Source organism: Mercenaria mercenaria, chromosome 19 (genome assembly GCF_021730395.1).
Source record: "Mercenaria mercenaria strain notata chromosome 19, MADL_Memer_1, whole genome shotgun sequence".
Classification (NCBI taxonomy): domain Eukaryota; kingdom Metazoa; phylum Mollusca; class Bivalvia; order Venerida; family Veneridae; genus Mercenaria; species Mercenaria mercenaria.
The window spans coordinates 17,595,087-17,613,519 of record NC_069379.1 but is presented as its reverse complement, the minus strand read 5'-3'; the positions used below and the strand labels follow the sequence as shown (position 1 = coordinate 17,613,519).

The window sequence follows — 18,433 nt, the reverse complement described above, 5'->3', positions numbered from 1 at the left end:
TACAGTTATATATACTGGCATATAGGACACAAATATTGGGGGGGGGGGGGGGGGGGCAAATGTCCCTTCCAAAAAAAAGCAAGGGGGGGGGGGCAAATGTCCAATTTGCCATTTCAACTGGGGGGCAAATGTCCAGCAGTTCATTTTTTCATTGGGGGGCAAATGTCCTGGGGGCAAATGTCCTGGGGGGCAAATGTCCTACATCCACGTTATGCATACTGTCTGCCTAATATCATTCTAGTCCGTCACGACGCGCTGGTATTACGTTGAAGAAATTTCTCTCGTAAAAAAAAAACCAAAATGTTTGTTTGTTTTGGGTTTAACGCCGTTTTTCATCCGAGTATTTCAGTCATGTAACGGCGGGCAGTTAATCTAACCAGTGCTCCTGGATTCTGTACCAGTACAAACCTGTTCTCCGCAATTAACTGCCAACTTCCCCACATGAATTATCAGAAGTGGGAACGAATGATTTCAGACAATGTCTTTTTTCAAATCGTCACGGAGAACATACGCCCCGCCCAATCTGGGGTTTCAATTTTAGCTGATTTTGCAGTTTAAGTTTTTGACTAAAAATATTTTTCTTGCATCAAAATAATCCAAAATTTCCTTTTGATTCTTTATTCAGCACTGACAATATTCTTCTATAGGTAAGCAATGGGGGGGGGGGGGGGGGGGGGGGGGGAGGCAAATGTCCAATTTGCCATTTCAACTGGGGGGCAAATGTCCAGCAGTTCATTTTTTCATTGGGGGGCAAATGTCCTGGGGGGCAATGTCCTACATCCACGTTATGCATACTGTCTGCCTAATATCATTCTAGTCCGTCACGACGCGCTGGTATTACGTTGAAGAAATTTCTCTCGTAAAAAAAACCCAAAATGTTTGTTTGTTTTGGGTTTAACGCCGTTTGTCATCCGAGTATTTCAGTCATGTAACGGCGGGCAGTTAATCTAACCAGTGCTCCTGGATTCTGTACCAGTACAAACCTGTTCTCCGCAATTAACTGCCAACTTCCCCACATGAATTATCAGAAGTGGGAACGAATGATTTCAGACAATGTCTTTTTTCAAATCCACACGGAGAACATACGCCCCGCCAAATCTGGGGTTTCCTTTTTAGCTGATTTTGCAGTTTAAGTTTTTGACTAAAATATTTTTCTTGCATCAAAATAATCTAAAATTTCCTTTTGATTTTTTATTCAGCACTGACAATATTCTTCTATAGGTTATATTGCAGTAATTCGGTCAAAAAGATGCTTCAGTGGTGTAGAATTCGGTCAAGAATGTGCATCTGCACGTGTAGCCTGTGTTCAGACCTTATGTTTTGTTCATAGGAGAGAACTCTTGAGACTATTCAAATTTTGTATAATTATGTCCCTTTTCTTCTCAAAACATTAGGTAATCAGAGCCAGGACTGATGAAGTCAGAATTATTTACAGATTTTTTTTTCTAAAAAAAAAAAAGATTATCTAGTCGGTAGCCAGACTACTGCACGTGGTGTAGTCGAAAGAAGTCCCAAATAAATAGATCCTTTTTCCCCCCATTTTTCCCGCATTTGCGAGTAAACCGGGGGGCAAGTGGATATTATATCACTCGTGGAATGAATTTTACATAAAATAGGACACTTTTCATGCTAATATTCGCAAGTTTTCGAATTGTTTACCTGAAAACGAAAGTAGGGTGTTTATTGCGCGGACCGATTTTTGAAATGCGGCAATATGAGGGTAACTGACTTCAGTTGACGTGCATTTCACTGCATACTATTCAATATCTCTTTTTGTTTTCGTTTACTTGAAGTAAATATATGGATATTTTGTGGAAAATATGTCTACGACGGAATGAAAATCTAAAAACTGTATCAAAATCAAACTGTATCTGAAGTAGCTGAATTTTATATGAAAGAAAGAACAATTTCTTTAATTGGTATATAGCCTTCAGGAAAATGTTACTCTCATTTGAATTGGGTTCTGATGTGTGTTGAGTGAATCACAAGTAATTACTGAGTACAGGCATGTAGGGAAAATAATTTACTGTTAACCATTAAAAAGCATATGAGCCGTGCCATGGGAAAACCAACATAACGCATATGTGAATAGCATGGATTCAGACCAGCCTGCGCATCCACGCAGTCTGGTCAGAATCCATGCAGTTCGCTTTTAATGCCTATTGCAATTAGAGAAACTGTTAGGGAACAGCATGACTGCGTGGATGCGCAGGCTGGTCTGGATCCATGCTATTCGCAAACGCACTATGTTGGTTTTCTCATGGTGCAGCTCATTTATTACTCAGTTTATTCCTAGCTCTGTGAAAGAAATCAAGCTACGTACCATTTTTACGGAAATGTATATGATTTTAGCTTTTAGCTCTGAGTGTGACGCTTTCACGATTTAACATATTGACTAACACGGTCTAAATTAGACCTTTTCGGCGTAAATATATGTGTGTGCGACTACGTACATGTATAATGTACTTCGGACAAAAATGGGGGGGTTATCTCAAGACAATAACGAATAACATATAATCGGTTAATGTTAATACCAAGTCTCATAGTCATGGCACAGCTAAGTTTGGCCACCCTAAGTAATGGTTTGGTATATGGCCAGTTTGAATATTTAAACTTTCTAAATAAATGGAATATTTCCACAATGGCATAATGCATTTGCCTCCTCTAATTTGCGCTTCATAATTCTGTCGCCCAGTGTGAAAGTTTTACACAAATTTGGAATCACAACCATATTTCATAGGAAACTTGGAGCCATCAAGTTATTTATTATTCATTTCTATTCGCGAAAACGGTATAATGAAAGTTTAGATTTCCCATAGACTCCTATTATGCAAATTTTGCGTGAGGTCCAGATTTTTCAGATCAGTCAAGCAAAAATTCAAGCACACGGCCCTCTCTTTTTTTAGCAATTTTCTAAAATATTCTGAGGTTTTGAAATATCAGGGTTGTGTATCAGTACAAACCTGTTCTCCGCAAGTAACTGCCAACTTCCCACCATGAATCAGCGGTGGAGAAACAATGATTTCTGACACAATGTCTTTTATCAAATAGTCACTGAGAACATACGCCTAGCCCGAGGATCGAACTCACGACCCCGCGGTCCGTGCTCTTCCTACTGAGCTAAGCGGGCGGGTCGTCTACATATTAAACAAAAAATACGTTCGATTCGCTCGTAACAAAAATACAAGATATTATTGATTTCCATATCCTACAGTTTGAAAGACAGTATTGTTATAATTTGACTTTCATTCCAGCAAGGATATCCACATATTATATTGCTTCTCGTGTAGTAATTATGTTGCCCATTTAAAACTAAATTCAAAAACGGCATGAAAAATAAATGACCCTTTTGCTTAATTAAGTTCTTATTGTGCATAACCTGCTGCTTTTATCCATTTGTGCATATTTATTTTTATATATTAATGCTTTAAACATCTTTTATGTAAAATGCATGACCTTTGAACTCTTTTTATGTTTTTTATAGATATTAATTTCAATTTCAAAAGATAAAGTACATTACATTGTAAGATGTATAGCTCAGTAATGCAAAGAAATATAAGGATGTAAGAGTTACTTCCCCTCATTCATTATTCGTTTCCTACTAATCCTATATGTCTTGCATTTTCAATTTTCGCTTGGTAAGGCAATTTGTGTTTTGAAAAATAAATGATGTTAGAATTATTTGTGTAGGATAAAAAAAACTTTATTCCTGATAAAACACAGAACAAACTTAGTATATGATATGATCTTGAATAAATACTGAAAATTTCTCACAGTTAAATTGCGAGTTTATACTTCATGCACTATATTTTATATATAGATGTTTCGCACCAAATTTTTATGTAGGGGGAGGCCGGGGTTATGTTCGGCATATAATTATATATAGCGCGTGAACCAAGATAAAAAGCTGTCATCAATATTGACTATTGTGACGTCACTTGTGAAGCTTTTATCAACGTAATTACAAAAATGGCCGCCGTGTGATGGTTTATGTCGTTTTGAAACCGAAACTTCATTTTTTCAATTGGTGAGTAAAATTTACACATCTATTTAAGTTTTTACTTTTCTTGAGAACTGCTAAGATTCGGATTTAACTTTTATACATGTTTTATCATAGGTTACTGGGCTTTAATATAAAACCATCCACATTTCATTTTTCTGCACCATGCAAGGAGGTGCCACGTGAACATTTCGTAAATGTCTGGGGCTAGTTCGGCCTTTTGAGAAGGGGCACGTTCGGCCTATAGCCGGACTTGCCTCGCACTAACAATCTATTGGCCGGCCTATTTTACTAATGGTTATTGTTTTATTCCTTATTTATTTATTACAATAAAGCATTTGTTCACGTGCAGATCTAGCAAGTTGAAATATTTGTCTGGCATTTATATTAAGATTTTCATTATCAAGTTTTAACGTCTAGTAGAATAATAGTCGTGCATGGGTTAGATTTTCATTTGAGAAATGCTGTTTAGTTTTAGTCTTGAAACAGTTGCAACTATAGATCTACATGCAATTATAATTAAATTGGTAATACAGCTTTTTTTTACTTATTTATTTCAGAATTAACCATGGTGCGTACGTACAAGAAGAAAAGTAGCGACACCACATCAGAAGACGTTTTGAGAAAAGCGTTAGATCACTACAACAGTATTTCTGCTGGATACAAGAAAACAAGTCAACTGTTTTGTGTACCACGCTCAACCCTACAAGATTATTTGAAAAAAAATCGACAAGTCACCCGAGCCGGATAAAGCTACATCAAATATGAAATTCGGGTATCAAAGACCCAGACAAGTGGAAAACTACACAAAGCAAGTCACACAAAACAACGAAACAGACAAAGGGCTACCGAAATCTAATACACCAATAGAAATCAAGAAAAACCAAAATCAATTCAAGGAGTAAATCGAACATAAAACAAAAAGGAAACTCAGAGTTGTGACGGATATTTTTTGCTTAGTATGTCGTGAGAGTTGGGCTAGCAGTAGACCTAGCGAATAATGGATCGAGTGCACTGTTTTTATGCCCCCGGCATCTACTGATGCAGAAGGCATATAGTGATTGTCCTGTCCGTCCGTCCGTTCGTCCGTCCGTCCGTCCGTACGAGGCTAACCAAATGGGACCGTTTCGTCTAGCATCAATATCCCTTACTAGAATAACTTGATACGAATGCAGATGTAACATGTGACCATTTCTCATCTTCAGACATCACCTGACCTCAGTTTGACCTTGATCTTGACCTCATTTTGGACTTAGGTTGCTTTATATGGGCCATCTCTTGGTTAACCAAGTGGGACCGTTTCGTCTAGCATCAATACCCCTTACTAGAATGACTTGATACTAATGCAGATGTACCCTGTAACTATTCCTCGTCTTCAGACATCACCTGACCTCAGATTGGCCTTGAACTTGACCTCGTTGTGGACTTAGGTTGATTTGTATCGACAAGATGCCGGGGGCATCAAGCGTTTATTGAACGCAGCTTCTTGTTTAAAATATGGGCACATGTAGAATATGCAGACACAACATGCATAACTGTGATTCTGATACAGATAAGAGCAAAATGAAAAAAAGATATACTGAGAGAGTTTTTTTACGTTCAGGGTTTCTAGACTTGTGGATTCAGGAAAAGTTAACTGTTCAAGTTCAATGTTCAAGTTCATGTTTAATGTGAATATAAACACACATGCTGTTGTTCAAAGTAAAAAAACTATATGGTGTTAGAGTTATAAATATGTTTTAATTTGTCAATCTACAGAATGGTTCCGTGATATACTAACATTGCATAATAAAGTCTCGACAAGCCGAACTTGCCCCTTGGGGTGGCCAAACTTGCCCCTTCACGGGGCAAGTTCGGTCACCTTGACCTGATCACTTTGAACAGAAATTACCCTTATGGAGATAAAGAAACACTATAAGGAATAGGGGGAGTAGTACAGTCTCATCATATTTTACTTAAATATACATTTTCAGAGATCTGGCTGTATAAACCATTTATAGATTGTGCTTTTTCTAAAATGGGGCCGCACTAGCCCCGGTCTCCCCTACCTATTTAAAATAAAATTGAAACGAGTCTGAGAAAAATCTGACAGGCCAAGTCCCTCTTATTTTCTAATGGGCGTCCCCTAATAATTAACGGAAAAACCACCATTGGTGTTTTAATTCCCCGGGTGTCGAAGGCCCGTAAGGCATACGCTATCCGTTGTCCGTCAAAATCTACTCAGTCGAATAAAGCTATGCCGTTAGACGATATGACGTAATAATTGTGACGTCAGAACAGTGAATTGTTGTATAATAATTCACTGTTTTCAGCCTTCTTTGTTTAATAGGAAAATGAATCGGATCGTGTTAGAATAAAGCTGATAGAATACATTGTGTCGGAAATCATTCGTCCTCTACCTCTGATTCAAGTCGGGAAGTTTGCAGTTACTTGCGGAGAACAGGTTTGTACTGGTACATATTCCAGGTTAACTGTCACCGTGACATAACTGAAATATTGTTGAAAGACGGCGTAAAACCGAAAACAAACAAACAAAAACATTGCAGATTAAAGCAATAATTAATCCTTTTGCACTCGTATTACAAAATTACAGTTACAAAGTATATTCGTAATGTTTCATGGACAATGTTTCATATTAGACCTAGTTTTATATTAACCATAGTGATGCGTTTCTCTGAAAAAACATATCCTGGGAAACACTACGGGGAATCACATGATCAAAATGGTCTTTTAAACAAAAATAAATTTATGAATAATATGGGATAATATTGAAGCAACTTTTGCTGTAAATCTTAAATATAGTAGGCCTATATTATATGGCGACAAAGATATATCCTAAAACTACAAACTTTTCAGTTACAGTAATCTTTTTATCTGGAAAATTCAACACACTCAGACTTCTTATTGCCCTTTGTGTTTGTAATTACAGGATCTATCATCATTGTCAACTACATAATGATTTAACAATTTTCATTAGTCATAATAGGAAGGTCTAATACGTATCAGTTGTTCCAGGTCATATGTTAGGCTATGTTGAAATATTTATACCTTATCATGGTAGGAAATTTATTCATGTTCTTTAAAACATAGCTTTGGTTTAGAGATTATTTTGATCCTGTGATTCCCCACAGTGAGAAAAGTAGGAAACGAATCGTGAATTCTTCATGCATATACAAAATCTTTCAGCTTCGATGTTATATATATAAAAATGTATAAAATGCAATTTGCTCATCAAACATCCCAGTCTCATCCGCCTCAATATTCAGTGCTAGGGTGTCTGCTTTATGTCCTGGAGTTCGGGGTTCCATTCCTGGTAGCGTCATTCCAAAGACGATAGTATATAAGCTTCGTGAAGTCTGATCATGGTCTGCACTGTTCACTATTCAGTCAGTTAATTTTCAATGAACACATCTTCAAATAATAAATGGTACTGCCCAAACTGAATGATGGACCAGTCCATTTTAGAAACTAAGAAGGGTAGAGGTTAACGATTTATTTACTTTTAGCAATATATCATATATTCTAACACGATCCGATTCATTTTCCTATTAAACAAAGAAGGCTGGAGACAGTGATTTATTAAACAACAATTCACTGTTCTGACGTCACAACTATTACGTCATAGCGTCAAGCGGCGTAACGGCGCGCTGGAAAAGAACCCGATTGAAAACGGGCAAATATCCAATGCATGCCGACAAGGTGTACTTTAAAGTCTTTGATAACGTGTTAGAATCGAAATAATATATCTCATTTAGTGATTTGCTCTTGAATAAATCACTGTTTGTCGTTCAGATGCGTAGCATTATATCACTCGGGCTACGCCCTCGTGATATAATTCCTTCGCATCTGAACTCCAAACAGTGATTTATTCAGCGACAAATCACCGATGAGATATAGATTTATTATTTCTTAATTATCAAAATAGTATAAACAACTCTAAATATGGTAGAAAACGCGGTAAAATGTTCATTGTTGACTTTATATTGGTTTACTATGATTGTGAGGAAAATAAGTGTATTTATTCATAGCTCTTAACACAGGAGTCTGAAATTCTATCAATAAGACCATAGAAGTCTATCTTTACAAAAAAAACCGCCTATATATATATATATATAATAAACTTTATATATATGGGTGGGGGGGGTATTTTTTGTAAAGATAGACTTCTACGGTCTTATTGATAGAATTTCAGACTCCTGTGCTCTTAACCACATGTGATATTCAGTCAGCACATTCAGATGTTTATTTGACAGTACTGAAATGATCATAAAGGTTAATGCATATGAATACTTGTTTGAACAAATTTGAAATTTAAATATATCACAAAATTACCTTTTTTCTCATCTTTTCATCTGGACCCAGTTGTACGAGATTTAATTAACGCCCGATTAACATTTGGGGTTCCACATGTACTTTCGAGTCTGCTATTATTCTTCTTGGTTACTTTCTTTGCTTCCACAGGATCTTTTTATACTTTTTATTCGACATTTTAGCCGGTTTAGTAAAACAAACGTATGAGTTACGGATTATGGTAACCAAAAATCTTTATAGTAAAATCAAAACATAAAGGAGGCAGTAAACAGCTTTGAGCTGTTATAGTGTCGAATTGGCCAGGTCAAATTTACAAATAAGAGGCAATTTACGGATTGAAGTAGATATTTGAAGTTTAAAATAATAATAATTGCTAGAATTGAAGTTTCAGCGGCTGGAATTGAGTTTCACTTATTTAAAGAAAATCAGTTGAGTAGCCTTGATCTTGATAGTATGACGTAATGACTTGCATGTGCGTATACATGCTTCCACTGAGCTAGCTTAAAGTGGGGTTGTCATTTTAGCAGGGACCTCAGGAAAACTGGAATAGTGAAAAAACGGTATGGATGGCACATATATTTGAGCTTATTTTCAGATTTTGCAGTGTTACTGGAGTATGGAACAGTGTAGCTGTTGGGGCTATCATTTGCAGGGAATTTTCTACAGCGATTTGAAAATTGGCAAATTTAGCTTTTTTCGTCATCAGTTTCCGCGACCGGGAGAGCACAAAATTCAGGTCTTGTAAACAGAAAACTAGATATTAGAGATGTATTGCAGATGGTTTGTAACGATAGACATACAGTGATGTTAATGTTGCAATATCTTTATTTCAGGTGTGTGGTTACAGACTTTTGTGTGAGGTTTTGAAAGTTGGGTAGGCGACTCTAGGCCGAGAAGCTCAGAAAACTGCTTACTGGACTCCAGATTTTGGCTAAAATGGCCTTTCTTTAAAATCAAAGTTTGGTCATATTATGATCATTAGAACCTGAAATTGTGTTTCTAAACACTATTAAGGATTTCCTACTCAAGAAAAACATTTTCTAATGGGCGTCCCCTAATATTGCCTGTATTGCCTCGGCTATAGAAACTTTCCCACCTTGATCAATACACACTTAAATAGAAACCTTTTAAAATTATTAAGGCAGTTTACCTCCAGTACCCCGTTATAAATGCTTTTCGATTATGAATGAGAAAAATGTGAAACCAATTAATTCTTATGTGTGCATAACATATAATCTGTCATGTTGTAACTAAGTTTCAAAGCCTTGTTGAAAGTTGTCGTACATGATCTGAAGGTCAATGCTTAACCTATTAGTTTCAAACACATTAAATGAAGTTACTCAAATTTAGTGCAATCATTGCGCATTTCGTATGCTATGTTACTTTGATTTACAGTTGAACCTGCCTTAGTGCTCACCTATATAAATAAACCACAGGGTTTTTGCAGCCAGTCAACTAACTTCTCAAATTGGCCTTTGTTCAAGGTAGTGAACTCGAAATTTATACAATCGTCAATTTCCGTTCATTTACGTATTCTCCGTACGCGTATTCGGCAATCTCCGGTTGTTATGGAAAAAAAACTGTTATGGCCGAAAGATGCCGAAATCACGCATGGAAGATACGTAAACGTACGGAAATTGCCGATTGTCAATACGGGTTCACTACATTTACATACGGAGCTTTAAGGAGCCACAGAGGAACGTTTTACTTCTTTCGACATTATAACTGAGCCGCACAATGAGGAAACCAATATAGTGCATTTGCGATCAGCAAGGATCCAGACCAGCCTGCGCATCCACGCAGTCTGGTCAGGATCCATGCTGTTCGCTAACGGTTTCTCTAATTGCAATAGGCTTTGAAAGCAAACAGCATGGATCCTGACCAGACTGCTTTGGATCCATGCTAGTCGCAAATGTACTATGTTGGTTTTCTCATGGTGCGGCTCAATTCAGTATTGAATGTAAATGTCATTAGAAAAACTTTCTGCAATTTTGGCAAATAATAAAAGAAATCTGAATAAAGTGGGATATTCAAAAGTATTAAAGTGATCTAATGGAAAAAGGAGACATAATTACTATTTAATAAAAAAGGGTTTACAATGTTGGCTTAAACTAATACTTTACAGCAAATACCACGATCAAAATGCATTTTTGAAAACCAATTAAAAACCAATTCTATTAACACTTTAAAAGCTGTATAGATCTATATAATGAAGTCTAAAAAGTTGCGACAACGCTTTTATTTATTTTATTTTTTTTTAATTATTAATGACGTATATCAGATGAAAAGAGGCGTTTTTCATTTGTATTTAACAAACTTCTTGTTACAGAATTTTCATGAACGTAAAATAATATGATTCAAAACTAGGGAATAGATAAGATAAATTAAAAGATTTGTACCATAATTTGGTATTATTTATCAAGTAGGTTAAAACTCATCATGCGATTTATCAGTATACTGTAGTGTATTTCAAAGCGGGCGTATATTGGTCTTTTAAGAAATTGTTTGTTTTTCTAAAGTCTACTTTTTTTCCAGGTATATTATTATTCAGTCGAAAGATATAGGTATTAAAAATATATTTCGTTGGAATATGTGAGGCCATGACAGTCTACGTGATGTAACCTACTGCATTACATGAATACCGATGAAGTAGATTAATGCTTAATACTAAAGCAAAATTAAAGCATACAGAAAGTAGTTATTTGATCGAATACCGTCTTTATTGTTTTTTGTTGTTGTTACTACTTTTTTCATTAAGAAAAATAAATAAATAAATAAATAAATAAATAAATAAATAAATAACGTTCTCTTACAATACGCCTAAAGTCGCAACTGCAATCTAATTTACTTATTTCCTAGTGGGTCCGGCTGACTTTAATGCAAATTTTAGGTAGCTCTATTATTCTAAAAAGGCAAGTAGAAAATTTTGTCAATTTTCAGCGATGCTCGTCATCAAATTAGTATGCATTTTTCATCCCCCGCCACGAGTGGTGGGGGTTATAGGAATGGTCTCCGTCCGTACTTCCGTCATTCCGTCCTTCCGTCTTCCGTCCTTCCGTAACATTTTGTGTCCGCTCTATATCTCCTAAACCCCTTGAAAGATTTTCATGAAACTTGGGTCAAATGATCACCTCATCAAGACAATGTGCAGAATCCATGAGTCAACCATGTCGGTTCAAGGTCAAGGTCACAACTCAAGGTCAAAGGTTTGAGCCTTCCATTTCGTGCCCGCTCTTTATCTCCTAAACCCCTTGAAGGATAATCATGAAACTTGGGTCAAATGATTACCTCATCAAGACAATGTGCAAAACTTATAAGTCAGCTAGGTTGACTCAAGGTCAAGATCACAACGCCGGGTCAAAGGTTTGAGCCTTCCATTCTGTGTCCGCTCTGTATTTCCTAATCCCCTTGTAGAATTCATATGAAAGCTGGGTCAAATGATCACCTCATCAAGACAATTTGCAAAACTCATAAGTCAGCTATGTTAGCTCAAGGTCAAGGTCTGAACTCAAGGTCAAAGTTTTGAGCCTTCCATTTTGTGTCCGCTCTTTATCTCCTAAACCCCTTGAAGGATTTTCATCAAACTTGGGTCAAATGATCACCTCATCAAGACAATGTGCAGAACTGATGAGTCAGCCACGTTGACTCAAGGTCAAGGTCACAACGCCGGGTCAAAGGTTTGAGCCTTCCATTTTGTGTCCGCTCTGTATCTCCTAATCCCCTTGAAGAATTCATGTGAAAGCTGGGTCAAATTATCACCTATCCAAGATGATGTGCAGAACTCATGAGTCAGCCATGCCGGCTCAAGGTCAAGGTCACAAATCAAGTTCAAAGGTTTTAGCCTTCCATTTCGTATCTGCTCTATATCTCCTAAACCCCTTGAAAGAATTTTTTAAAACTTGGGTCATATGATCACCTCATCAAGACAATGTGCAGAACTGATAAGTCAGCCATACTGGCTGAAGGTCAAGGACACAACGCCTGGTCAAATGTTTGAGCCTTTCCTTTTGTGTCCACTCTGTATCTCCTAAACCCCTTGAAGGCTTTATATTAAATTTGGGTCAAATGGTCACCTCATCAAGAACTCATGAGTCAGCCATGTCAACTCAAGGTCAAGGTCACAACTCAAGGTCAAAGGTTTGAGCTCTGTATCTCCTAAACCCCTTGAAGGATTTTAATGAAATTTGGGTCAAATGATCACCTCATCTAGACGATGAGCAGGATACATGGGTCAGCCATGTCAGTTCAAGGTCAAGGTCACAGCTCAAGCTCAAAGGTTTACCCTATCACCATCCATACCAGTGGCGGGAGATTTAGCTGTCTTTCAGACTGCCTTGTTAATAATGAATCTGTTAATGTATTAGGTGTTTTGAAAAAAAAAATCCTAGGTTACCGTTTACGGGTTTACAGGAAAAAAGCATATGGACAATTTCCGCGCTTTCAAGTTTTCTACAGAGCCTCTTAATGTAACGATTTTTTTAAATATTCGTTAAAGTATGGGCGTATTTTGTTTTCTTTCTTCCTTCTTTATACTCTGTACAAACATAATTTCAAATAACACGGGTGCTTTTGCTTATTTTTTTTTCTAATTTACTCTCTTCTCAACGCTGCAATTCATTGAGACGACAAAACGAGAAGAAAAAAAGGAGTCCATATTTCTGCTTTCCCGCTCATCATTTGTAGCTTTGTTTTTTAAAACATTCTTAAATTATTTGGCTTAGCGTAGTTCTATTATGTTGTTTCAAAACCCTATTTTGTAAATCATTGTTTGCATGAGATAGGTCCAATGAAACGGGCTTTGTTGAGTGCAGCTTTATATAGGGACGTCTAGATCATACCCGGGCACACACTTGTCTGCACGTTATTGAACAGCTGCCTTAGTTAACTCTGTCGATAGGAGATTACAAATCAAAAAGAGGTAATATTTTTATTAACATTTGCATTCTATATTTCTATATTTGTTTACTTATTTATCTAATTAGCTATCTACTGTTTATCTATTTATTTCTTTAAACTTTTATTTCTTTAAATAAATAAAAAAAAAATTATTTATTTATCTATTTATTTTGTATTTATTTCTATAACTTTGTTTCATCAATCAATGAGTTTACATAGAATTATTAGGCAAAATATACCATTTTCTGTGTAAAACTGTTTTCATTAATGGTTTGCCAGACGCAGTTTTCATACACGTATTTGAAAACTTGAACAAATACTAGATATAGTTTTACATAAAATTAATAAATCCATAAGTATTAATAGTACATTTAGCGAATGGACATCAAAAACGACACTGCACCTGGTCTGCGTTGTCATTTGATAGATTTTAGTGAAAAGAAACATGTTTAATATGTTAAAAATTATCTCTCTTTTTTGCAACACAGCACATGATCTGGTATTTTAGCAAATTGTATTACCTTCATTGCTTTAAGAGACCATAGTTTGGTAGTCCCTTGGATGGTCGTTAAATACAATGTCTACTGTACTATGCATTAGGTTTGAAATAGAACAGACTTCATACAAGTATAGCTGAGCACGGCATAAATGTGTACTGACGCTAAAAATACGGATTTTTTAAATAATGGACTGCTACAATAAACAATTAATTTTTATATTTAGTAAAGTTAAATATATTCGACGTAAATATCTAAGGGGAAATATAGCTATTAGATATCTTTAAACCTAAGGAAATTGTGAAAGCGAGCGAGCTATTTCAGCGTAAGTGCTAAGCAAAGTGTTAAACGTCTTAGTGTCCTACCGCATAACGGACATAATAAAAAAAAAAAAAAAAAAAAAAAGAAAAGAAAAAAAAATATAAGTACATTTTAAACTTTTGCATCAAAGTAATTTTCAGAAAAAGAATAGCTTACGCGCGTTTGTCAGTGATTCAAACTCATGTATCAAGTTTATTTTTGCAAACACAGACATCGAGGCTCAAAATGATAAATATAGATAGATTTTTGATCAAATAATACGTCGATGATGGTTTCTTTTCAGATTCACAATGCGTCTGATAATAACAATGTCAGTTACCATGCTACTAGTTGTAGCATTCGCAGAGGATGTACAAGCACAAAGAGGTGAATCAAACGATGGAACCGGGACGGGAGGAGCAGTTCCAACAATGCCACCTGATGATGGCTCATCAGACAACTCAGGTGTTACGGAGAAAGCCAATCAGGAGGCAAGTTCAGCAAACAACGATGTGTCTGGCTGCGGAGAGCAGAATGCAGATTACAAAGGAGTACTTCGTTTGGAGGAAACAGTCGACGCTAAAACGGCTAAGAAGATAATGAATCTCATCAAGAAAGGAAGACAAAACGTGGCTGGTGGCAGAGCAAATGGAAAGAGAAACGTGAAGGTAACACTCGAGACAAATGTCAACTACGACAATAAGGATCTACTTGCTACCCTTGACAAAGAAGAGTCTGCCTGTTCTGCAAAGTCAGGCAGTAACGATGGCAAAGGAAACTCAAATGGAGATCGTTCCAGAGAAAACAGTCAAAACGGCGCAAAGAACTAGATGAACAAACAGTGATGATAGAACGGATAAATCAACTACATTACATAACCCTGACGAATTAGACAGAGACCCTAATTCATCCAATAAAAATAACAATTAGTCCGCCAAATACTCTCCAACAACATCAGGCTTCCTGTAACGCAAATGATAAAATGGACAAACGCCCAGGTGATACAGTGAAAACTTCAACCTTCAAAAAATAAGAATTTTAACGTTAACAGACTTAAGATACTATCAATAAGTGTATCATTATTAAACTTTATTGGATGTATTTTTTTGAAAGGTAAAACACCTACAAATATTTCACTGTGTTTATGTTTCTTTTTAGATTACATTTTTCTTCTGTTCAATGTAAATTCTAGATTTTTTTTTTATTTCTTTCCTTTGTTTCAATCGTTCTGATTTTAAACTTACCATGTACTATAATTATCAGTTTTTAATGCGACACTTCTTCATTTGAATATAGCAATCCATTGTAGACAGCCGCATACTGGAAATATGTCAATGCATTTTGTTTTAAATTTTATTTTTGAAAACGTTTGAATATTGACTAAAACTAATATGTGGAAAAAAACTGTGCTACTTTTGGCCCTACAAATCAAAAAGAGGAAATACCCAGAGATCCTTATGACAATAATAATAAATAAGAGAAAGAATATATTGTACAGCTTTAAACGAAAGTTCATTCAAGTCTCAGTATAAATAGACAGTAAACAAAGTTATGGCAATTTGAACATAATCATATTCACCATTTTTAAGATTTAGTATTCATGCGCCACAACAAAAAAAAAAAAAAAAAACAACAAACAAACAAACAAACAAAACAGCGTCATATGAATGATTCTTTAAGCTATTAATAGGTCTTTCAGATATTATCAACATTTTATATAAGACTTTTGAATAATATGTATATATTTCTCGTATGTTGATTTTTTTCTCTCTTATAATTGCGCTGTAATTGACTGCGATTTACTAGTACATTCTGAAACCAGTTCGCATATGAACTGCACTTATACGTCCAATTAGTATTTCCCTGGTAGATTTTTGTTATACACATATCCTTAATATTTTACTAAACTTGACAGCAGAAGTAATATATAACCTGACTAGTTTATAGTATTTTATAATTTTCATTAAGAAATATTAGATCAACTGTATAGTGTCGCTACAATAGATGTGAGTTGACTTCCTATTTCTCTGATTTCCTTTAAAGCATGTAACTTTCTCCTGGAATAAAAAAATCTCTTAAATTTTACAGTGTTGTTATCTATAGCCAATTAACCCCACAACGCCTTGCGGAGAACAGGTTTGTACTGGTACAGAATCCAGGAACACTGGTTAGGTTAACTGCCCGCCGTTACATGACTGAAATACTGTTGAAAAACGGCATTAAACCCAAAACAAACAAACAAACAAACACAACGCCTGTATCGTAACACAAACAATCTCTTAAACACTAAAAAAAAACGCCCACATCCACTTCAGGTATAAATGCAACGTAAACGCTCAAAAAGAAACCATTTAAGGTAGTTGACCGTCTAGTCACTCGGCAATTCCGTTTGAAACCTAAAGCACCAACAACTTCTTATGTTAGTAACTGTTTCTATTTCTTTATGCAGATAGACCAGTTTCACACTAAGCGCTCTATAAATAAACTCTCAGTAATACTTATGTGTTCCAACACAATGATGCCAACAAACATGTCTAATAGACATTGTTAAAGACGCTTCTTTGATACTAACGTTATGCATACTGTCTGCCTAATCTCATTCTGGTCCGTCTCGACCCACTGGTATTGCGTTGAAGAAATTTCTCTCATAAAAAAAGCCAAAATGTTTGTTTGTGTGTTTGTTTTGGTTTTAACGTCGTTTTTCAACAGTATTTCAGTCATGTAACGGCGGGCAGTTAATCTAACCGGTGTTCCTGGATTCTGTACCAGTACAAACCTGTTCTCCGCAAGTAACTGCCAACTTCCCCACATGAATTATCAGAGGTGGGAACGTATGACTGCAGGCAATGTCTTTTATCAATTCGTCACGGAGAACATACGCCCCGGCTAATCTGGGGTTTCATTTTTAGCTTATTTTGCAGTTTGAGTTTTTTACTAAAAATATTTTTCTTGCATCAAAATAATCCCAAATTTCCTTTTGATTTTTTATTCAGCACTGGCAATATTCTTCTATAGATTATATTGCAGTAATTCGATCAAAAATGTGCTTCCGTGGTGTAGAATACGGTCAAGAATATGCATATGTACGTGGTGTAGTCGAAAGAAGTCCCAAATAAATAGATCCTCTTTTCCCCATTTTTCGCGCATTCGCGAGTAAACCGGATGGGGATGGGGTGGGGTGGGGGGAGTGGGAGGGGCAAATGGACATTATTTCACTCGTGGAATGAATTTTACATAAAATAGGACACTTTTCATGCTAATATTCGCATGTTTTCGAATTGTTTTGTTTACCTGAAAACGAAAGTAGGGTGTTATTCTGAGGACCGCTTTTTTAAATGCGGCAATATGTGGGTATCTGACTTCAGTTGACTTGCATTTCACTGCATACTATTCCCTTTTTCATTTCGTTTTCTTGAAGTAAATATATGGATATTTTGTGGAAAACATGTCTACGACGGAATGATAATCTAAAAATTATATCAAAATTGTTCTGAAGTAGCTGAATTTTATATGAAAGAAAGAACAATTTCTTTAATTGGTATATAGCCTTCAGGAAAATGTTACTCTCATTTGAATTGGGTCCTGATGTGTGTTGAGTAAATCACAAGCAATTGTTGAGTACAGGCATATAGGGAAGATAGTTTAATGTTTGCCATGATTAAAAAACATATGAGCTGTGCCATAAGAAAACCAACATAGTGCATTTGCGAATAGCATGGATTCAGACCAGCGTGCGCATCCATTCAGCCTGGCCAGGATCCATGCTGTTCGCTTTTAAAGCCTATTGCAATTAGAGAAACCGTTAACAAACAGCATGGATCCATGTTATTCGCAAACGCACTATGCTGGTTTTCTCACGGTGCACCTCATTTATTACTCAGTTTATTCCTAGCTCTGTGAAAGAAATCAAGCTGCGTACCATTTTTTACAGAAATGCGTATGATTTTAGCTTTTAGCTCTGAGTGTGATGCTTTCACGATTTAACATATTGACTAACACGGTCTAAATTAGTCGATATGCAGATATTTGATAGTATTCAGGCAGAAGTACAGACGAATGCATAGTCCTGTATTCAATTCACATAGAGTACGGAAAAATATTTGATGATGGGACTTCTTGCTTTATTCGTGACACCAAATGGCTGATATAAAACGCAAAATAGATACATGCATGCATATAGCAAAAAAAAAGCAGTACGCATACAGTTCTCATAGAATTCGCCAGACTGGATCTCACTTGATGTAAACGCCTCTTTGAATCTAGGCCTGTCAAAATCCATTCAGTCGAATAAATTTGATAGAAGACAGTGTGTCTGAAATCATTCGTTCTTCACCTCTTATTCAAGTTGGGAAGTTGGCAGTAACTTGCGGAGAACAGGTTTTTATTGGTACATAATCCTGGAACACAGGTTAGGTTAACTGCCCACCGT

The 18,433-nt window shown here is 36.1% G+C and overlaps 1 protein-coding gene across 1 annotated transcript; it reads left to right on the top strand.

Moving 5' to 3' along the window:
* Nucleotides 1-13,159: 13,159 nt before the first annotated feature.
* On the top strand, nucleotides 13,160-15,247 carry LOC123542864 (uncharacterized). Its single transcript, XM_045328888.2, has 2 exons — nucleotides 13,160-13,229; nucleotides 14,309-15,247. Exon 2 carries the CDS (start codon nucleotides 14,316-14,318, stop codon nucleotides 14,832-14,834), a length of 519 nt encoding a protein of 172 aa, XP_045184823.2. The 5' UTR covers nucleotides 13,160-13,229; nucleotides 14,309-14,315; the 3' UTR covers nucleotides 14,835-15,247.
* Nucleotides 15,248-18,433: the final 3,186 nt, after the last annotated feature.